This window comes from Pseudophryne corroboree, chromosome 1 (genome assembly GCF_028390025.1).
Source record: "Pseudophryne corroboree isolate aPseCor3 chromosome 1, aPseCor3.hap2, whole genome shotgun sequence".
Classification (NCBI taxonomy): domain Eukaryota; kingdom Metazoa; phylum Chordata; class Amphibia; order Anura; family Myobatrachidae; genus Pseudophryne; species Pseudophryne corroboree.
Window position 1 is genome coordinate 1,209,773,384 of NC_086444.1, and position 24,245 is coordinate 1,209,797,628.

The following is a 24,245-nucleotide window of genomic DNA, read 5'->3' on the forward strand; positions in this document are numbered from 1 at the left end:
AGTGAGGCAGGAGGAAGAGAGTTTGAGGCAGGGAGGAGCAAAGGTGTGAGGCAGGTGGAAGAGAGGGTGTGAGGTAGAGGGGAGAGAGGGAGTGAGGCAGGGGGGAGAGAGGGAGTGAGGCAGGGGGAAGAGAGGGAGTGAGGTAGGGGAAACGGTGTGAGGCAGGGGGAACAGAGGGTGTGAGGCAGGGAGAAGAGAGGGAGTGAGGCAGGGGGAAGAGAAAGTGTGAAGCAGGGGGAATAGATTTTATGAGGCAGGGGGAAGAGATGCAGGAGGAAGAGAGTGTGAGGCAAGGGGGAGAGAAGGTGTGAGGCAGGGGGAACAGAGGGAGTGAGCAGGGGTCAGAACAGGGTGTAAGGCAGGGGGAGAGAGGGAGTGAGGCAGGGGAAAAGAGTGTGAGGCAGGGGGGAGGGGGAGAGGGTGTAAGGCAGGCAGGGAGGAGAGAGGGTGTAAGGCAGGGGAAAAGAGGGTGTGAGGCTGGGGGGAGAGAGGGAGTGAGGCAGGGGAGAGTGTGAGGCAGGTGGGAGAGAGGCTGGGGGGAGAGAGGGAGTGAGGGGGGAGAGAGGCAGAGGGAAGAGAGTGTGAGGCAGGTGGGAGTGAGGCTGGGGGGAGAGTGAGGGGGTAGAGAGGCAGAGGGAAGAGAGTGTGAGGCAGGCGGGAGTGAGGGGGGAGAGAGGCAGAGGGAAGAGAGTGTGAGGCAGGTGGGAGTGAGGCTGGGGGGAGAGAGAGTGAGGGGGTAGAGAGGCAGAGGGAAGAGAGTGTGAGGCAAGCGGGAGAGAGGGAGTGAGGGGGGAGAGAGGCAGAGGGAAGAGAGGCAGGCGGGGGAGTGAGGGGGAGAGAGGCAGAGGGAAGAGAGTGTGAGGCAGGGGGGAGGGTGTAAGGCAGGGGAAAAGAAGGTGTGAGGCTGGGGGAAGAGAGGGAGTGAGGCAGGGGAAAGAGAGGGAGTGAGGCAGGGGAGTGTGAGGCAGGTGGGAGAGAGGCTGGGGGGAGAGAGGGAGTGAGGGGGGAGAGAGGCAGAGGGAAGAGAGGCAGGCGGGAGAGAGAGGGAGTGAGGGGGGAGAGAGGCAGAGGGAAGAGAGTGTGAGGCAGGCGGGAGAGAGGGAGTGAGGCAGGGCTGCACTGCATGGAGTGGGCTGACACCTCTAAGCCAGGAGGATTGGAGGCTTGGTGCTCCATGAGGATGGCAGTGTGGGCACTGCCCCCAGGCTGCAGGCAGTGATCAGTCAGGTGAGAGGATGGAGCGGAGTGGAGGAGTCAGAGCCACGTCTGGATGAGCACAGTGCGGGATGGTACCTGAGGACCGGACTGGAGCGGCAGAGAGATGACTGCTGGACCCGGCACACACATCTGATCAGACACAGCCGTGTAATGCTGCACACCCCGGGACAGGCTGCAGGAAGATGACTTTACCTGGAGGAGTTTTCCAGCGCAGCCTATACCAGGAATCGCTGTGCACAGCCGGCAGAGGTAATATCCCATGCATGCATCTCTATGCTGGTTCCCAGCTCTTTCCCGTGCAGGACTCCCAACTTACATAATAACTTACATAAGCTGCGACCTTTTTACGCTCTGCGCACCTCTCTGGCGCAACAGCTGCGAGCGCAGTAGTTCGTACTATTAGAGAAGCTTCTGTGATTTAACTATTAAAGTGCTGGACACCTGTACAACGCAAATAAATGAACATTAGAGCGTGCATGTAGCTTTATGCCCGGGTTTGCACCATATGTGCGTAGATTGCGCCCAGTCCAGGGCGCAGAGGGATGCGCGATGCTGCAGAAACCCCCAGTAGCTGAGATCTTGCGGTGTTGGGCAGGAGAGCCGTACATCCCAGCCGGTACTTGGCTTCCTCAATGCTCTGCTGGGTGGTGAGAGAGGTGACATGAAAAAGCCACTTGGAGTGGAAATAATTTCCCAAGAAGGAAAATCCTTCAAGGAGCACTTACATGGGAACCAAGGGTAGAGCCTGTGTGATGGGTATTCCATCCATGATATTACTGTAGTAGCACATGCAATGTAGACCTCTGACATGTATGTAGCTGGAAGTACAGGGCATGTCATCAAGGTGACAGGTGACTAAACAGCTCTCTGATTTCTGCAGGAGGACAAGAGACCAGCCTTGGCACCTTGGCATCCTGGAGAGCCGCAGCAAAGGGGGATGCTGATTCGGATCCAGCCCAGCCCACTGACAGCCACCTACCACTCTTCACCCATTGCAGAGCCCACCTGTGCCCCACAGATCCTTCTCCCACCTGCATTCATGACTGACAGACCCGTCATTGCTACTGAACAAGACTTGCTCACCCTCAACCACACCAACCTGACTGATTGTGGAGAGGAGATCTTGCTGTATGGGGACATTGAGAAGATTGTGATTGGGGTTGTCCTGTCCATTATCACCATCTTCACCATTGCTGGCAATGGTTTGGTCATCATCTCTGTCTGCATTGTGAAGAAGCTCAGGCAGCCTTCCAACTACCTGGTGGTGTCCTTGGCAGCTGCTGACCTGTCGGTGGCCATAGCGGTCATGCCCTTCGTCATCATCACAGACCTAGTTGGAGGGAAATGGCTCTTTGGCAAAGTGTTCTGCAATGTGTTCATAGCCATGGATGTCATGTGCTGCACGGCATCTATTATGACCCTGTGTGTCATCAGTGTGGACAGGTAAGAGCTGTGCCAGCTTTGGATACTGCGCCCGTGGTGAGAACTTGGGTGCCAGGCTGAGGTCAGGGTTCTCTGGTTGGCATTCAGGAAAGGTGACTGGGTCTTCAGAGAATGGTCTGGGGACTGCTGCACTTATGGTCCTATAAGGTGCGGTGTCAGGCACCTGTGTGGAGTTAACAGTGGGAGAGATGTAGCAAGTCTTGGAGAGAGATAAAGTACCAACCTATCAGTCCCCAACTGGCATTTGCCTAGCGCAGCCCATAAAATGACAGAAGCTTGATTGGTTGGTACTTTACCTCTCTCTACTTTATCTCCCTTCCAGGTTTGATACATCTCCCCCATTGAGTTCCTGTTTTGCTGTAGGTGAATGTGCTCCAAACTGGTGACTGTGCGCCCCCCGCATACTCATGATGCTCCGTCCCAAAGTGTTGGTTGTTTGTAAAAACTGAGTAGATAGAGAAATGGATAGATATGATATAAACAGACAGATAGATGAGGGAGAGAGAGATACAGGAGAGAGAGAGAGAGAGAGAGAGAGAGAGAGAGAGAGAGAGAGAGAGAGAGAGAGCGTAATATGGGGGGAAAGAGATAGATAGATAGATAGATAGATAGATAGATAGATAGATATGAAAGAAAAGGGTGATAGGTAGATAGATAGATAGATAGATAGATAGATAGATAGATAGATAGATATGAGAGAAAGGGGTAATAGATAGAAATATATGAGAGAAAGGGGTAATAGATAGATAGATAGATAGATAGATAGATAGATAGATAGATAGATAGATAGATAGATAGATGATAGATAGATAGATAGATAGATAGATATGAGAGAAAGGGGTGATAGATAGATAGATAGATAGATAGATAGATAGATAGATAGATAGATAGATAGATAGATAGATAGATATGAGAGAAAGGGGTAATAGATAGAAATATATGAGAGAAAGGGGTAATAGATAGATAGATAGATAGATAGATAGATATGAGAGAAAGGGGTAATAGATAGATAGATAGATAGATAGATAGATAGATAGATATGACTGAGATAGATGAGAGAACGATAGAAAGTTATGAGATATATATTAGATAGACAGATAGATAGATAGATAGATAGATAGATAGATAGATAGATAGATATTTATGACTGAGGTAGATGAGAGAACAATAGAAAGTTATGAGATATATATTAGATAGATAGATAGATAGATAGATAGATAGATAGATAGATAGATAGATAGATAGATAGATACGGCTGAGGTAGATGAGAGAACAATAGAAAGTTATTAGAAATAGATAGATAGATAGATAGATAGATAGATAGATAGATAGATAGATATGACTGAGGTAGATGAGAGAACAATAGAAAGTTATGAGATATATATTAGATAGATAGATAGATAGATAGATAGATAGATAGATAGATAGATAGATAGATAGATATGACTGAGGTAGATGAGAGAACAATAGAAAGTTATGATAGATAGATAGATAGATAGATAGATAGATAGATAGATATGACTGAGGTAGATGAGAGAACAATAGAAAGTTATGAGATATATATTAGATAGATAGATAGATAGATAGATAGATAGATAGATAGATAGATCGATCCTCGGTTTCTGCTATCATGTTGCTTATTTGAGGCAACGGCCGCTGATGTAGAATGTCTATATACAGTTCCATGTACTTACCATGCATTGTATTGTACTGTAAGTCTCTGTTTCCTTGTTCTGCTCACCTGTGTATGCACTCTGTAAGGTGCTGCAGATCCCTTGTGGCGCCGTATAAGTGAGGGATGATGATAATAATAGACAGGCAGACAGATAGGTGATGGATTACAGGTGCCTTACCCGGCCAGGTCACCTGTGTATGCACTCTGTAAGGTGCTGCAGATCCCTTGTGGCGCCGTATAACACTAAACAGGCAGTCAGACAGACAGACAGACAGACAGACAGACAGATAGATAGGTGATGGATTACAGGTGCCTTACCCGGCCAGGTCACCTGTGTATGCACTCTGTAAGGTGCTGCAGATCCCTTGTGGCGCCGTATAACACTAAACAGGCAGTCAGACAGACAGACAGACAGACAGATAGATAGGTGATGGATTACAGGTGCCTTACCTGGCCAGGTCACCTGTGTGATTCTATATATAAAATGTCTGCATTTCCATTATCCCTGAAGACCGCAGCACTGACCACCGGACAGCAATTATTCTGTTATGTAAAACAAATCATCTTTAAAATATTTTGGAGAAAAACTATTCAGCGGTTGCTCATTACATCATTTAAATTGGTGCCAGGAGTTCCAGCATCATTGTGACATGCACGACGGTACCCTTACAGAGAACTAAGGAGCTGATGTATCAAGCAGTGAAGTGTGGAGAAGTTTCCCGAAGCAGCCAATCAGCATCCACCTACCATTTTATAGAGTGTACTTGATAAAAGCTTCCTCTCCACTGGTCGCCTTCTCCACTCTCTTCACTGCTTGATGCATGAGGTTACAGAAGGTTACAGAAGGAGCAGACTAGATGGGCCAAGCGGTTCCTATCTGCTGTCACATTCTATGTTTCTATTGTTATTATCTAACATTATACTGGATTAGGTTTACCTCTGTGTACAGTTACTTGCACTATTGAACCAATGTGAGGACCATATAGAGTATATATGTGGACGCAGTGCATGCTGGGAAATAAGGAGCCTTCAGGGCGGAAGAGCAGAAAGGTTGGAAAGTGCGATTAGTGACCAGCGTGGATGCTGATCCAGCGGATCACTATAATAGTGCTTTATCCTTTCCCATTGGTGATGAATACATTCAGTAGCTGTGTAGCTTTCTCCCAATGAATATCAGATGTGCAATAGAAGAGATATAAGTAAAATGTAGTATATAGAGTGTAGCATCATGTACTAATTCATAAATATATATATATATATATCCTGTACGCTCCTTATGCACCCAAGTGATGTCCCCAAAACCTCCTCAAATGTTATTGAATGATCAGTATATTATACGGGCTCAGTATGATTTGTCCACAGTCATAATTTACACTACATCATAACGACCGGCGATCCACGCTCAATGTCCACTGACAACATGCCGACACTGCCAGAAAGCGAACATGTTAAAATGTAGACAGCTAACATTAACCATAACCCTAACACTTAGCGCTAACCCAAACACTAACATTCATCCCTAATTCTTAACGCTAACCCCTAACACTGAACCTAAATATAACCCTAACCCTTATTCCTAACGATAACTCTGACCCCTAATCTACACCTAATGCTAACCCCTAACACTAAACCTAATGGTAACCCTAACCCCTAACACTAACACTAACCCTAACGCTAACCCCTAGCACTAACCCTAACCCCTAACACTAAACCTAACCCCTAACACTAAACCTAACCCCTAACACTAACCCCTAACGTTAACCCCTAACAGTAAACCTAACACTGAACCTAACCCTAACACTAACCCGTAACACTAAACCTAACCCTAACACTAACCCCTAATACTAACCCTAACACTAACCCTAACCTAGCACTAACCCTAACCCCTAACACTAAACCTAACCCCTAACACTAAACCCTAACATTAACCCCTAACAGTAAACCTAACACTGAACCTAACCCTAACACTAACCCGTAACACTAAACCTAACCCTAACACTAACCCCTAACACTAAACCTAACGCTAACTCCTAACACTAACCCCTAACACTAAACCTAACGCTAACCCCTAGCACTAACCCTAACCCCTAACACTAAACCTAACCCCTAACACTAAACCCTAACATTAACCCCTAACAGTAAACCTAACACTGAACCTAACCCTAACACTAACCCCTAACACTAAACCTAACGCTAACTCCTAACACTAACCCCTAACACTAACCCCAACCCCTAACCCTAACACTAGTCCTAACCCCTAACACTAAACCTAACACTAAACCTAACCCCTAACACTAACCCCTAACAGTAAACCTAACACTGAACCTAACCCTAACACTAACCCCTAACACTAACCTCTAGCACTAACCCTAACACTAAACCTAACCCCTAACACTAACCCCTAACAGTAAACCTAACACTGAACCTAACCCTAACACTAACCCCTAACACTAACCTCTTGCACTAACCCCTAACACTAAACCTAACCCCTAACACTAAACCTAACACTGAACCTAACCCCTAACACTAAACCTAACGCTAACCCCTAACACTAACACTAACCCTAGCCCCTAACACTACACCTAACCCTAACACTAAACCTAACACCAACCCCTAACACCAACCCCTAACACTAAACCTAACACTAACCCCTAACACTAACCCCTAACACTAAACCTATCACTAACCCCTAAAACTAACCCCTAACACTAACCCCTAACACTAAACTTAACACTAAACCTAACACTAAGCCCTAACACTAAACCTATCCCTAACCCCTAACACTAACCCCTAACACTAACCCCTAACACTAAACTTAACACTAAACCTAACACCCCTAACACTAAACCTAACACTAACCCTTACTCCTAACGCTAACACTAACCCCTAACCCTTACTCCTAACACTAACGCTAACCCCTAACCCTATCCCTTACTGCTAACACTGGGGGGGGGATTCAGCATGGATCACTATTGAGACTGAAATTGCAATTGTCTCAAAACTGCTACTGTAATAAATCTAATGTGAAGAGCCGCCCGGAAATGGTAAAAGACGCCCACTGATGTGATCGCAACTCTGCATACGCAGTCACAGAGGTGCGATCCATACGCAGAAACCGAGTTCCATCAACGGTTGCAGTTGACCCATAATACTGATGCAGTCGCACCGGCGCCACGTTTTTAATCGCAAGCGATCGCAGCCGACGTCATATACATGCCCGTAAACAGACATGACCCGCCTGTGTTTTTGCAACAACTCCCCACAAACGCCAAGTTACCACCCACAAACGGTCGCTTCCTGTCAGTCACTCTACAATCGCATTTCACTGAGGCTGCGATCACAGTGCATTCGCAGCACAAGCGCAGTCTGTATTGCTCCCTGGGAGCATTGCTCCTATACGCAGCGTTACCGGAGAATAGTAAGAGTTCTGCTGTCACCGCTAGTAACAGCCGTGAAAGGTTATACCGCTGGGATTTGTCCCGGCAATGTTATTGCACATGCGTGACGTTAGATGTATGATCTATTATTATTATCATGAGCTGGAAGAGGAATCTAAGTGGATCCCTCTTCACACGGGGGCTCGTACCGTAGGAAAGAACGAACTGGATATGGCGTTAGCTATCGGACTCAGGGTTCAAAGGCACATTACATGGGTCCTGACGGTGTGCTGTGATTCTTGCATTAATGCTGGAGACACAGGCCCTCATTCCGAGTTGATCGCTCGCTAGCTACTTTTAGCAGTCGTGCAAACGCATAGTCGCCTCCCACCGGGGAGTGTATTTTCACGTTGCAGGAGTGCGAACGCCTGTGCAGCCGAGCGGCTGCAAACACATTTTGTGCAGAACAAGACCAGCTCTGTAGTTACTTACTCTGTGCAATGATTGCTGCGACGAATGACACGGTAATGACGTCAGATACCCGCCCAGCAAACGCCTGGCCACGCCTGCGTTTTTCCAAACAACGGTCTGTTGACATCCAGAAACTCCCACTTCTTGTCAATCTCCTTGCGTCCGCCAGTGAAAGCATCGCTAGAACCTGTGCAAAACCACAATGCTCTTTGTACCCGTATGCCGCGCGTGCACATTGCGGTGCATACGCATGCGTCGTTTTGCCATTTTTTAACTGATCGCTACGCAGCGAACAACGGCAGCTAGCGATCAACTCGGAATGAGGGCCACTGTGTCTTTATCGGGCTTGATAATTTGCAGGTAAGATGGTGGAAGGGTGTGTTGGATTGTTCTTGTACCTATTGGTGAGGGTGGATCCTTCCACCAGAAGGGAAAGGAGGGCAATTCTCAGCACAAAAACATCTATCCCTTTCTCCCTTTGTCAGAGAAACATCACTTTATTCTGGAAGACTATACTTAAGGAAATGAATGAGTAGCCACTGCCGCAATAACGGTTCCACCACGATACGCAAACCGACGCAATAGATATTTACATATAATTTACGCACACACACAAATGTACATACAGTAGATGCGTCCCTTTATGTTGTGGCCACATCGCAGCACACAACTGCCGGCATAGCGGGGTGTATGCTTCGCTATGCTGTCTTTTGAATGGAAGCTGACGGCTGTGTGCGTATGCATGCTCCCGTCGCCCGTTCGTTATAATGGCGAGCCGGCTAGTTATGCATACATAGCAACAACGGGGCGGGACACATCTGTATCTTACTGGAACTCTGGAGCTTAGGCTGCTTTAGTAGAATGAGGGGGAGATGTACTAAGCAGCGAAAAGGGTGGAGAGGTGAGCCTGTGGAGAAGTTGCCCTGGCAACCAATCAGCATTGAGTAACATTTATAATTGGCATATTATAAAATTATACAGAGCAGCTGATTGGTTGCCGTGGGCAACTTCTCCACTTGCTCACTTCTACACTCTTTTCATTGCTTAGTACATTTTCCCCTGTGTTAGTTACTTTTCATATAAGTGCGTGATCAAATAGTTACCGTATTCTGCATGTCATCTTATCTAAAGGTGTGAATTCACACTTGGCTAGTCATAAAGTTAAGGGTGTATAGATCTTATCACTCTACGTTAACTCTTGTACAACACAATGAAACTGCTATAAGAGTCCCTGTAAGTGAGTTTCTACCTTTTGGCCAAACCTTACGTTGGTGCACATATATCTTATTATTTTCCCTGGGTATATTGACGAGAGACATTTCTAGCGTCAGAATTCCAGCTATTTAACAATTACATTTATGTCTTAGATTATTTTAAAATAATTTGCTTCCATCCAGGATACGATAACATATTGTTCCAGGAGGTTTCACAGTTGTTATCCCAGAAAAGATGAGGGGAGTTACTCTGCGGATCCACTAGAAAAATGTCGCTGATGAATGCCTTTGGTACTAATGAACCGCTGTTCATTATCACAAGTGCGTATATTAGGAATTTGTCTTCGGTTTGCTATAGAACAGCCAAGTAGGTAACAGATAAGCAGGTGTGTGTGTGTGTGTGCGTGGTGGGGGGGGGGCAAGTAAAGTCAGTCAGATGGGTATACCGTAGGGATACACGTGAGTTACATGTACGTCTAGTCAGTCATTGTTCAGGGGTTCAGCAGGCGGACCGCTTGGGGAAAGAAACTTTTAAGGCTTCTGGTGGACCTGGCGGGGACAGCCCTGTAACGCCTGCCTGACAGATGCAGGTTAAACATAGTGATGTGCACCGGACATTTTTCGGGTTTTGTGTTTTGGTTTTGGGTTCGGTTCCGCGGCCGTGTTTTGGATTCGGACGCGTTTTGGCAAAACCTCCCCGAAAATTTTTTGTCGGATTCGGGTGTGTTTTGGATTCGGGTGTTTTTTACAAAAAACCCTAAAAACAGCTTAAATCATAGAATTTGGGGGTCATTTTGATCCCATAGTTTTATTAACCTCAATAACGATAATTTCCACTCATTTCCAGTCTATTCTGAACACCTCACACCTCACAATATTATTTTTAGTCCTAAAATTTGCACTGAGGTCGCTGGATGGCTAAGCTAAGCGACACAAGTGGCCGACACAAACACCTGGCCCATCTAGGAGTGGCACTGCAGTGTCAGGCAGGATGGCACTTCAAAAAAATTGTCCCCAAACAGCACATGATGCAAAGAAAAAAAGAGGCGCACCAAGGTTGCTGTGTGACTAAGCTAAGCGACACAAGTGGCCGACACAAACACCTGGCCCATCTAGGAGTGGCACTGCAGTGTCAGGCAGGATGGCACTTCAAAAAAAATAGTCCCCAAACAGCACATGATGCAAAGAAAAATTAAAGAAAAAGAGGTGCAAGATGGAATTGTCCTTGGGCCCTCCCACCCACCCTTATGTTGTATAAACAGGACATGCACACTTTAACGAACCCATCATTTCAGCGACAGGGTCTGCCACACGACTGTGACTGAAATGACTGGTTGGTTTGGGCCCCCACCAAAAAAAGAAGCAATCAATCTCTCCTTGCACAAACTGGCTCTACAGAGGCAAGATGTCCACCTCATCATCATCCTCCGATTCCTCACCCCTTTCACTGTGTACATCCCCCTCCTCACAGATTATTAATTTGTCCCCACTGGAATCCACCATCTCAGGTCCCCGTGTACTTTGTGGAGGCAATTGCTGCTGGTGAATGTCTCCACGGAGGAATTGATTATAATTCATTTTGATGAACATCATCTTCTCCACATTTTCTGGAAGTAACCTCGTACGCCGATTGCTGACAAGGTGAGCGGCTGCACTAAACACTCTTTCGGAGTACACACTGGAGGGAGGGCAACTTAGGTAGAATAAAGCCAGTTTGTGCAAGGGCCTCCAAATTGCCTCTTTTTCCTGCCAGTATACGTACGGACTGTCTGACGTGCCTACTTGGATGCGGTCACTCATATAATCCTCCACCATTCTTTCAATGGTGAGAGAATCATATGCAGTGACAGTAGACGACATGTCAGTAATCGTTGGCAGGTCCTTCAGTCCGGACCAGATGTCAGCACTCGCTCCAGACTGCCCTGCATCACCGCCAGCGGGTGGGCTCGGAATTCTTAGCCTTTTCCTCGCACCCCCAGTTGCGGGAGAATGTGAAGGAGGAGATGTTGACGGGTCACGTTCCGCTTGACTTGACAATTTTCTCACCAGCAGGTCTTTGAACCTCTGCAGACTTGTGTCTGCCGGAAAGAGAGATACAACGTGTCAGGAATCTGCATTCTCCATCGCATCACTACTGTGGAACTACAGGTTCCAGCAGTTCAGTTCTGTTCCAGTTCCAGTTTTCAGTCTACTGCAGCCTGGAGTACACAGTGCTTCAGCTAACCCACAGCTGATCTGAACACCTAATCCAGCAGGGTGTGTCCTCACAGATGCAACATCCAATCATCACAGACCAAGGGGTATAAACTCCAGTTCCTGGCTCAGTCTCATCGCCTTGGACAACACGTCACATTCTGTGAACAGGCGGCTCCTGTTTGCAGTCATCTGTCTGCAGAGATACCCCTGTGTATTGGACCTGTGGAACTACAGGTCCCAGCAGAGTACATGTGTATGCTTGTATTGTGTGTGCATTTGGCGCCAAACAGAAATTCACAGACTTTAAAAATAGCTTTGCATTCTTACCTTCCGGATTCCACCAGCATCCCAACAAACCATGCAGAGCAGACGCTTATCTTATCAGCACTTGAGAAAGAGTTTACCATAGTATCCACCAACCAGGAGAAGGCTTACATGGATACCTGTCCGCCCTTTGGTGATAGATAAAGTCTGCTGTACCCTGCTAGGCTGTGGGTATGAGGAAAAACAGGACGATGCCCCCAATTGATAATGTCGATATTATCTTAAACAGTAAAGCTATACCTTTAAACTAGAGATGAGCGGGTTCGGTTCCTCGGAATCCGAACCCGCCCGAACTTCATGTTTTTTTTCACGGGTCCGAGCGACTCGGATCTTCCCGCCTTGCTCGGTTAACCCGAGCGCGCCCGAACGTCATCATGACGCTGTCGGATTCTCGCGAGACTCGGATTCTATATAAGGAGCCGCGCGTCGCCGCCATTTTCACACGTGCATTGAGATTGATAGGGAGAGGACGTGGCTGGCGTCCTCTCCATTTAGATTAGAAGAGAGAGAGTGAGATTGATTTGAGACAGAGACACTTGATTTACTGGAGCTTAGGAGTACTGTAGAGAGTGCAGAGTTTAGTAGTGACTGACCACAGTGACCACCAGACAGTGCAGTTTTATTTAATATAATCCGTTCTCTGCCTGAAAAAAACGATACACAGTGACTCAGTCACATACCATATCTGTGTGCACTGCTCAGCCCAGTGTGCTGCATCATCTATGTGTATATCTGACTGTGCTCACACAGCTTATAATTGTGGGGGAGACTGGGGAGCAGTGCCAGTTATAGGTTATAGCAGGAGCCAGGAGTACATATTATTAAAATTAAACAGTGCACACTTTTGCTGCAGGAGTGCCACTGCCAGTGTGACTGACCAGTGACCTGACCACACTGACCACCAGTATAGTTAGTAGTATACTATATTGTGATTGCCTGAAAAAGTTAAACACTCGTCGTGTGACTTGTGTGGTGTTTTTTTTTTTTATTCTATAAAAAACTCATTCTGCTGACAGACAGTGTCCAGCAGGTCCGTCATTATATAATATATACCTGTCCGGCTGCAGTAGTGATATATATATATTTTTTATATCATTATTTATCATCCAGTCGCAGCAGACACAGTACGGTAGTTCACGGCTGTAGCTACCTCTGTGTCTGCACTCGGCAGTCCATCCATAATTGTATACCACCTACCCGTGGTTTTTTTTTCTTTCTTCTTTATACATACATACTACATCTCTTTATCAACCAGTCTATATTAGCAGCAGACACAGTACAGTAGTCCACGGCTGTAGCTACCTCTGTGTCGGCACTCGGCAGTCCATCCATAATTGTATACCACCTACCCGTGGTTTTTTTTTCTTTCTTCTTTATACATACATACTACATCTCTTTATCAACCAGTCTATATTAGCAGCAGACACAGTACAGTACGGTAGTCCACGGCTGTAGCTACCTCTGTGTCGGCACTCGGCAGTCCGTCCATAATTGTATACCACCTACCCGTGGTTTTTTTTTCTTTCTTCTTTATACATACATACTACATCTCTTTATCAACCAGTCTATATTAGCAGCAGACACAGTACAGTAGTCCACGGCTGTAGCTACCTCTGTGTCGGCACTCGGCAGTCCATCCATAATTGTATACCACCTACCCGTGTTTTTTTTTTCTTTCTTCTTTATACATACATACTACATCTCTTTATCAACCAGTCTATATTAGCAGCAGACACAGTACAGTACGGTAGTCCATGGCTGTAGCTACCTCTGTGTCGGCACTCGGCAGTCCGTCCATAATTGTATACCACCTACCCGTGGTTTTTTTTTCTTTCTTCTTTATACATACATACTACATCTCTTTATCAACCAGTCTATATTAGCAGCAGACACAGTACAGTAGTCCACGGCTGTAGCTACCTCTGTGTCGGCACTCGGCAGTCCATCCATAATTGTATACCACCTACCCATGGTTTTTTTTTCTTTCTTCTTTATACATACATACTACATCTCTTTATCAACCAGTCTATATTAGCAGCAGACACAGTACAGTACGGTAGTCCACGGCTGTAGCTACCTCTGTGTCGGCACTCGGCAGTCCGTCCATAATTGTATACCACCTACCCGTGTTTTTTTTTTCTTTCTTCTTTATACATACTACATCTCATTATCATCCAGTCTATATTAGCAGCAGACACAGTACAGTACGGTAGTCCACGGCTGTAGCTACCTCTGTGTCGGCACTCGGCAGTCCATCCATAATTGTATACCACCTACCCATGGTTTTTTTTTCTTTCTTCTTTATACATACATACTACATCTCTTTATCAACCAGTCTATATTAGCAGCAGACACAGTACAGTACGGTAGTCCACGGCTGTAGCTACCTCTGTGTCGGCACTCGGCAGTCCGTCCATAATTGTATACCACCTACCCGTGGTTTTTTTTTTCTTTCTTCTTTATACATACTACATCTCATTATCAACCAGTCTATATTAGCAGCAGACACAGTACGGTAGTCCACGGCTGTAGCTACCTCTGTGTCGGCACTCGGCAGTCCGTCCATAATTGTATACCACCTACCCGTGGTTTTTTTTTTTTCTCTTCTTTATACATACTACATCTCATTATCAACCAGTCTATATTAGCAGCAGACACAGTACGGTAGTCCACGGCTGTAGCTACCTCTGTGTCGGCACTCGGCAGTCCATCCATAATTGTATACCACCTACCCGTGGTTTTTTTTCTTTCTTCTTTATACATACATACTACATCTCATTATCATCCAGTCTATATTAGCAGCAGACACAGTACAGTACAATAGTCCACGGCTGTAGCTACCTCTGTGTCGGCACTCGGCAGTCCATCCATAATTGTATACTAGTATCCATCCATCTCCATTGTTTACCTGAGGTGCCTTTTAGTTGTGCCTATTAAAATATGGAGAACAAAAATGTTGAGGTTCCAAAATTAGGGAAAGATCAAGATCCACTTCCACCTCGTGCTGAAGCTGCTGCCACTAGTCATGGCCGAGACGATGAAATGCCAGCAACGTCGTCTGCCAAGGCCGATGCCCAATGTCATAGTACAGAGCATGTCAAATCCAAAACACCAAATATCAGTAAAAAAAGGACTCCAAAACCTAAAATAAAATTGTCGGAGGAGAAGCGTAAACTTGCCAATATGCCATTTACCACACGGAGTGGCAAGGAACGGCTGAGGCCCTGGCCTATGTTCATGGCTAGTGGTTCAGCTTCACATGAGGATGGAAGCACTCAGCCTCTCGCTAGAAAACTGAAAAGACTCAAGCTGGCAAAAGCACCGCAAAGAACTGTGCGTTCTTCGAAATCCCAAATCCACAAGGAGAGTCCAATTGTGTCGGTTGCGATGCCTGACCTTCCCAACACTGGACGTGAAGAGCATGCGCCTTCCACCATTTGCACGCCCCCTGCAAGTGCTGGAAGGAGCACCCGCAGTCCAGTTCCTGATAGTCAGATTGAAGATGTCAGTGTTGAAGTACACCAGGATGAGGAGGATATGGGTGTTGCTGGCGCTGGGGAGGAAATTGACCAGGAGGATTCTGATGGTGAGGTGGTTTGTTTAAGTCAGGCACCCGGGGAGACACCTGTTGTCCGTGGGAGGAATATGGCCGTTGACATGCCTGGTGAAAATACCAAAAAAATCAGCTCTTCGGTGTGGAAGTATTTCACCAGAAATGCGGACAACATTTGTCAAGCCGTGTGTTCCCTTTGTCAAGCTGTAATAAGTAGGGGTAAGGACGTTAACCACCTCGGAACATCCTCCCTTATACGTCACCTGCAGCGCATTCATAATAAGTCAGTGACAAGTTCAAAAACTTTGGGCGACAGCGGAAGCAGTCCACTGACCAGTAAATACCTTCCTCTTGTAACCAAGCTCACGCAAACCACCCCACCAACTCCCTCAGTGTCAATTTCCTCCTTCCCCAGGAATGCCAATAGTCCTGCAGGCCATGTCACTGGCAATTCTGACGAGTCCTCTCCTGCCTGGGATTCCTCCGATGCATCCTTGCGTGTAACGCCTACTGCTGCTGGCGCTGCTGTTGTTGCTGCTGGGAGTCGATGGTCATCCCAGAGGGAAAGTCGTAAGCCCACTTGTACTACTTCCAATAAGCAATTGACTGTCCAACAGTCCTTTGCGAGGAAGATGAAATATCACAGCAGTCATCCTGCTGCAAAGCGGATAACTGAGGCCTTGACAACTATGTTGGTGTTAGACGTGCGTCCGGTATCCGCCGTTAGTTCACAGGGAACTAGACAATTTATTGAGGCAGTGTGCCCCCGTTACCAAATACCATCTAGGTTCCACTTCTGTAGGCAGGCGATACCGAGAATGTACACGGACGTCAGAAAAAGACTCACCAGTGTCCTAAAAAATGCAGTTGTACCCAATGTCCACTTAACCACGGACATGTGGACAAGTGGAGCAGGGCAGGGTCAGGACTATATGACTGTGACAGCCCACTGGGTAGATGTATGGACTCCCGCCGCAAGAACAGCAGCGGCGGCACCAGTAGCAGCATCTCGCAAACGCCAACTCTTTCCTAGGCAGGCTACGCTTTGTATCACCGCTTTCCAGAATACGCACACAGCTAAAAACCTCTTACGGCAACTGAGGAAGATCATCGCAGAATGGCTTACCCCAATTGGACTCTCCTGTGGATTTGTGGCATCGGACAACGCCAGCAATATTGTGTGTGCATTAAATATGGGCAAATTCCAGCACGTCCCATGTTTTGCACATACCTTGAATTTGGTGGTGCAGAATTTTTTAAAAAACGACAGGGGCGTGCAAGAGATGCTGTCGGTGGCCAGAAGAATTGCGGGACACTTTCGGCGTACAGGCACCACGTACAGAAGACTGGAGCACCACCAAAAACTACTGAACCTGCCCTGCCATCATCTGAAGCAAGAAGTGGTAACGAGGTGGAATTCAACCCTCTATATGCTTCAGAGGTTGGAGGAGCAGCAAAAGGCCATTCAAGCCTATACAATTGAGCACGATATAGGAGGTGGAATGCACCTGTCTCAAGTGCAGTGGAGAATGATTTCAACGTTGTGCAAGGTTCTGATGCCCTTTGAACTTGCCACACGTGAAGTCAGTTCAGACACTGCCAGCCTGAGTCAGGTCATTCCCCTCATCAGGCTTTTGCAGAAGAAGCTGGAGACATTGAAGGAGGAGCTAACACGGAGCGATTCCGCTAGGCATGTGGGACTTGTGGATGGAGCCCTTAATTCGCTTAACAAGGATTCACGGGTGGTCAATCTGTTGAAATCAGAGCACTACATTTTGGCCACCGTGCTCGATCCTAGATTTAAAACCTACCTTGGATCTCTCTTTCCGGCAGACACAAGTCTGCTGGGGTTGAAAGACCTGCTGGTGAGAAAATTGTCAAGTCAAGCGGAACGCGACCTGTCAACATCTCCTCCTTCACATTCTCCCGCAACTGGGGGTGCGAGGAAAAGGCTCAGAATTCCGAGCCCACCCGCTGGCGGTGATGCAGGGCAGTCTGGAGCGACTGCTGATGCTGACATCTGGTCCGGACTGAAGGACCTGACAACGATTACGGACATGTCGTCTACTGTCACTGCATATGATTCTCTCAACATTGAAAGAATGGTGGAGGATTATATGAGTGACCGCATCCAAGTAGGCACGTCACACAGTCCGTACTTATACTGGCAGGAAAAAGAGGCAATTTGGAGGCCCTTGCACAAACTGGCTTTATTCTACCTAAGTTGCCCTCCCACAAGTGTGTACTCCGAAAGAGTGTTTAGTGCCGCCGCTCACCTTGTCAGCAATCGGCGTACGAGGTTACATCCAGAAAATGTGGAGAAGATGATGTTCATTAAAATGAATTATAATCAATTCCTCCGCGGAGACATTGACCAGCAGCAATTGCCTCCACAAAGTACACAGGGAGCTGAGATGGTGGATTCCAGTGGGGACGAATTGATAATCTGTGAGGAGGGGGATGTACACGGTGATATATCGGAGGATGATGATGAGGTGGACATCTTGCCTCTGTAGAGCCAGTTTGTGCAAGGAGAGATTAATTGCTTCTTTTTTTGGGGGGGTCCAAACCAACCCGTCATATCAGTCACAGTCGTGTGGCAGACCCTGTCACTGAAATGATGGGTTGGTTAAAGTGTGCATGTCCTGTTTATACAACATAAGGGTGGGTGGGAGGGCCCAAGGACAATTCCATCTTGCACCTCTTTTTTCTTTTATTTTTCTTTGCGTCATGTGCTGTTTGGGGAGGGTTTTTTGGAAGGGCCATCCTGCGTGACACTGCAGTGCCACTCCTAGATGGGCCCGGTGTTTGTGTCGGCCACTAGGGTCGCTTATCTTACTCACACAGTCAGCTACCTCATTGCGCCTCTTTTTTTCTTTGCGTCATGTGCTGTTTGGGGAGGGTTTTTTGGAAGGGCCATCCTGCGTGACACTGCAGTGCCACTCCTAGATGGGCCCGGTGTTTGTGTCGGCCACTAGGGTCGCTTATCTTACTCACACAGTCAGCTACCTCATTGCGCCTCTTTTTTTCTTTGCGTCATGTGCTGTTTGGGGAGGGTTTTTTGGAAGGGCCATCCTGCGTGACACTGCAGTGCCACTCCTAGATGGGCCCGGTGTTTGTGTCGGCCACTAGGGTCGCTTATCTTACTCACACAGTCAGCTACCTCATTGCGCCTCTTTTTTTCTTTGCGTCATGTGCTGTTTGGGGAGGGTTTTTTGGAAGGGACATCCTGCGTGACACTGCAGTGCCACTCCTAGATGGGACCGGTGTTTGTGTCGGCCACTAGGGTCGCTTATCTTACTCACACAGTCAGCTACCTCATTGCGCCTCTTTTTTTCTTTGCGTCATGTGCTGTTTGGGGAGGGTTTTTTGGAAGGGACATCCTGCGTGACACTGCAGTGCCACTCCTAGATGGGCCCGGTGTTTGTGTCGGCCACTAGGGTCGCTTATCTTACTCACACAGTCAGCTACCTCATTGCGCCTCTTTTTTTCTTTGCGTCATGTGCTGTTTGGGGAGGGTTTTTTGGAAGGGACATCCTGCGTGACACTGCAGTGCCACTCCTAGATGGGCCCGGTGTTTGTGTCGGCCACTAGGGTCGCTTATCTTACTCACACAGCGACCTCGGTGCAAATTTTAGGACTAAAAATAATATTGTGAGGTGTGAGGTATTCAGAATAGACTGAAAATGAGTGTAAATTATGGTTTTTGAGGTTAATAATACTTTGGGATCAAAATGACCCCCAAATTCTATGATTTAAGCTGTTTTTTAGGGTTTTTTGAAAAAAACACCCGAATCCAAAACACACCCGAATCCGACAAAAAAAATTCGGTGAGGTTTTGCCAAAACGCGGTCGAACCCAAAACACGGCCGCGGAACCGAACCCAAAACCAAAACACAAAACCCGAAAAATTTCCAGCGCTCATCTCTACTTTAAACACACCTTTACCATGGAGCTGCTGCGGTCGCTAGCTCACGCTACGTACTTCGTACGCTATTTGCGCACAGAGTCCCGTACCGTGTACGCACTCAGCGTACAAATGCCGCACTGTGGGTACAAAGCACACACAGCGTGCGCACACACAATTCATAACCTTTAAACCTTGTTAATGATATAATGCAATGATATGATTACACTTTAAACCGTTAGCAGCAAAGCTCTGCAATGATGTTACACCTTAAACCTTATGCAGCAAAGCACTGCAATGATATTACACCTTAAACCTTATGCATCAAAGCACTGCAATGATGTTACACCTTATCAATACACTTTTAAAACCTTATACAGTTTGGTAATGTTATACGCTTTAAACCCTAGCAGGAAAGTGAAGACACAACACTGATTTGTAGTTGAAACCACAGGGTTCTAAGGCCACTGTGGATTGTTTCAAAAGGTAAACAGTACAAATCATACACTACAGGCTAACAAGATAAATCTAAACAGAATAATGGCTACAGAGAATGTACATACGTGAGAATGTTCGCAAGCGCAACCCGGCCGGTCCTCCGCTAGTCAGATAGAAAGCGTTCAGAGTCTTGTGTGTCCAAGCCTGCTGCAAGCTCTCTTTATTCACTTCATCCAAAACAATACAATGGTCACTGTAATCCCTTTGTCTATTGGACACAGAGATGTACCTTTTCATTACGGGAGAGGTCATAGGTTGATTTGAAAAGGTGGGCTATGTCTTTCTCAACTGCTCTTGTGGGTGGTCTCCTCTGGATTCCCCCCGCATACATAATATACAGTAAACACAGTTTAAACCTATATTCTGCTTCTGCATCTAACTATCCTCAGGAACATGCGATCTTCCTCAAACCAACACCAGAATGTTTCCCTTAAAATACCCTACAGCTGGATACCAAACACCACCTTGTAACCTTGTTCTGTCCCCTCCTATCCTGTAAAGTTGAATCCCTTTGTTCTGTTATCATTTTAAACAGCTATTTCTTTCTGATGTGGTGCAGAGGGCTATGTGTACAATGTTCACTATTTGGGTTAAATATGTAATGTTCTAATAACCCTCTACGCGCTCACAAACTCCGCCGTAAATACCCATATCACGCGCATGATCGCCGGAGCGATCCTACGCAAATTGCGGATATGTGCACGAACGGAGGACTGAGTGCACGAGCAGCGGACATGTGCATGGGGTTAGTACAAGGCATATGTATTACAATATTTTTCGACTTTGACACGTATTACTTGTTCCCACTCAAAATTACAGGACTTTATCCTGGCTTCACCCACTCTGTGGAATGCCCTCCCATGCACAATAAGACTCAGCTCTAGTCTCCAAAGTCACCCTCCTGGCCCTTGGCCAACATTGCTGGGTGATCATATCATACAACCCATTAAGAACCGAGCAATCTGGTGGACCATTATGCAATAGATACCATCTATCCTTGTGTATCAATGCCTATTTCCCTATAGAGTGTAAGCTTGCGAGCAGGGCCTTCCTACCGCTATGTCTGTCTGTTTTTGCTAAGTTTTGTTCTATAACTGTTGTTCTAATTGTAAAGCGCAACGGAATATGCTGCGCTATATAAGAAACTGCTAATAAATACATTTTGGTGCTAAGTACATCACACCCATAGAGTGATGGAGGGAGTGAGAGAGAGCGGATAGAGAAAGACAGTAGAAGAGATGGACAGACACAATGGGAGAGAGATGGAGGATGTAGAGAGAGCTGTCTCTAGTCTCCTTATCTCAGATATCAGGTGTGTATGAGGAGACACCGCTGACAGTCACAGAGCGAGGGATGAAGGCTCGCAGTGAGGATGTTCCGAGTGATTGGACAGGTGCTAGAGGACACAGGACAACTGGCCGCATTATAAGAGGCTTTTCTCTTTTCTTGTGTTACGTTGCCGGAGATAGAACAGATTAAAGGGAAAGCCGAACGTTTGGGCTTTAATGCCTACTGAGTACATCACAGACAGCATCCGTAATCCAGAATATTTGCTGATATAACGAGCCCTGACATGTCTAGTGTATAATGTCCTGCAGCCAGCCACTGGGGCCTCCCCTCCTCCACCGTCGCCGTAAGGGGGTCACTGTCAGCATTACACCATGTCACTTCATCCACAGGGCGCGTACTGTCCACTCCTGATCATCTACCGCACCTATCAGCCAGGGCCTCATACTAATGCTTTCTTCCTCACTCATTCACCTGACTCCCTAACGCCTGGAAAACATTTCCCTGTCCTGCCTATAACATTATATATAATACTTTGGGACATATTTTACATAATGTCGACATGAATCCAAATATAGAAAACCTTGTGCTGAGAGAAGAGCCGTACACGGTACTTTCCTGGTGCAACCTGTCTCGGCCCCTTTCACAGTGGCGTCCCCAGTCTGGCATATTGCCGGGTTGGTGACATCAGCGGTGACATGTGCGGAGGCGGCGCTTTCAGACCACACAGCAAACTGGGTAATGCGCGCTCATGTGCACTGTAACCCGGGTTACAAGCTAGCGGTCTGAATGGGGTATAACTATCTGAATGAAGTAGGCGTGTGGGTAGCCAGTCCAATTCGGTATATATAAAAAAAAAAGTGCAGAGCACAGATACAGCATGTAACACAGACCAGTAACGCTATATCCACTTGCCTGAATCAAATCATAATTACACATGTTCTACCTCTCACCTATAATCAATCTCATTTATCGCTAGTGTGGCCACACTTAAAGTCTAATAGCTAGCAGCTTCAAATGCTCCAAATGAATATGAGATACGAGGCGCGATGTACTAAGGCCAGAAATTCTGTTTTTGGAGTTTTGGCTGCATTACCTCCCAGCTGTGCCGAATGCAGCTGGACAGTTTCGGGGGAGGGGTGAGGGGAACGGGGGGAGGGGGAGAGCCAGTGATCACCGATGCTCTGCTTTACAAAGCAGCCTGTGATCGCCAGTGGCGGATCTTGCCACGGGCAAGCAGGACTTTTGCCCGGGGCGCTGCCTTCCGGAGGGCGCCGGCGCCATCCGAAGGGCGCAGCACCATGGCAAGATCCTCCACTGTGCAGTGTGCCCCCCAGCAGTGCCCCCCGCTGTGCACCCCCTCCCCGCTGTGAGAAGGGAACCAGACGCTACGCGTCTGGTTTCCCTACGTGGCACTGGTCCCCCCCCCCCCCCGCTGCCCTTCATGGAGAGAACCTTTGCTGTGCAGTGCGCAATGACATCATCGCGCACCGCACAGCATTGTGGCACAGATGCTAGGGGTCATAATTGACCTCTAGTGCCTATGCGGTGCTATGGGAGAGACGTCATGACTGACGTCTCTCCCACAGATCCGAGGAGCTGAGCGGCGCCGGCGGAGGTCTGCAGGTCTGGAATCAGGAGCGGGGTATAGCAAGTATACTTTTTTTTTAATTTCCTTTCAGCGGCGCTACAAATGGGGGCGTGACTGACCACGCCCCGTATTAAGCCACGCCCCTATCTTTTGCCCGGGGCGCCACAAGGGCAAGAACCGGCCCTGGTGATCACTAAATAGATGCCACGGCATCCAGGGCCATAATTATGTGTGTGCGGAATGGGCACCGCACATAGCGCTGCAGGGTAGGGGGCGCTGTTGGTGGCACCTCTCAGTTATCTGTTTTAATTACTTTCACTTGCAGCTTCCCCCCTTTTTGAAGCCCAGCATCTCCTGACCGCCCCTGTCTCCTACCCTGACCCCTTCTGTCGCTAATATCTGTACATCATTCATGACCTCAGTTTGAGATTTCTCTGTTATTCAGTCACACTGTCCTTTATTACATTTCAAGATGCTGACTTTACCTGGGATTCTAAACCATTGCCTGTGGCATTGAAGTCAGACAATCTATTCATAGAGCTATCTGCCCTTGCATAGAATGGTAGATAATTCTAAGCTATTTGTACTTTGTGCAAAATTGATCAGTATTGCAGCTGAGCAGATCTATGTAGTGTGTGGCTGCAGGAGATTGGATGTGTGGCTGCACACCACATAGATCTGCTCAATTTACAAAGTACCAGTAGCTTCATATAGTGTTCATAGGGGGTAATTCTGAGTTGATCGCAGCAGTGTGTAAATACTGGCTGCTTTATTTTTACACTGCAATTTAGATTGCAGATTGAACTCACCCCACCCAAATCTAACTCTCTCTGCACATGTTATATCTGCCTCCCCTGCAGTGCACATGGTTTTGCCCAATTGCTATCAAAAATCCAGCTGCGATCAACTTGGAATTACCCCCAAAGTTCCTGCTGCGATCAACTTAGAATTACCCCCATAGGGGGCAAATTTGTTAGCAGTTCGGCAAAACCATGTGCACTGCAGGGGGGGGGGGGGGGGGGCAGATGTAACATGTGCAGAGTTAGTTAGATTTGGGTGGGGTGTGTTCAAACTGAACTCTAAATTGCAGTATAAAAATAAAGCAGCCAGTATTTACCCTGCACAGAAACAAAATAACCCACCCAAATCTAACTCTCTCTGCACATGTTACATCTGCCCCCCCTGCAGTGCACATGGTTTTGCCCGTCTGCTAACAAATTTGCTGCTACGATCAGGTCTGAATTACCCCCATAGTTTTATTTAGGATTAAATAGATCAGTGAGTAGGGTGTTTGATTAGAATTCAAACAGGTTATGGGATTGTATCCTGGGTATGTTAGTATATTGAAATGTGTTATTTAATAAATGGTAATGTAACTGAATAACAGTGAGCTCTCGAGTTAAGTGCCTGAATGTGGTATAAAGAGGATTTGTGACCAAATCCATTTTCTTGCAGTGTTCTATAAATGTGTGTGTATTATATACACATGTA

The 24,245-nt window shown here is 46.9% G+C and overlaps 1 protein-coding gene across 1 annotated transcript in view; it reads left to right on the forward strand.

The window, feature by feature from the left end:
* The first annotated feature begins 1,060 nt into the window (after positions 1-1,060).
* LOC134930593 (5-hydroxytryptamine receptor 7) overlaps positions 1,061-24,245 on the forward strand; it is a 111,027-nt gene continuing 87,842 nt past the window's right edge. Inside the window, exons 1-2 of the mRNA XM_063925350.1 lie at positions 1,061-1,467; positions 2,099-2,661. Of these exons, the coding sequence (XP_063781420.1) occupies positions 2,156-2,661 (506 nt within the window). The 5' untranslated portion in view covers positions 1,061-1,467; positions 2,099-2,155. The remainder of the gene's footprint in view (positions 1,468-2,098; positions 2,662-24,245) is intronic.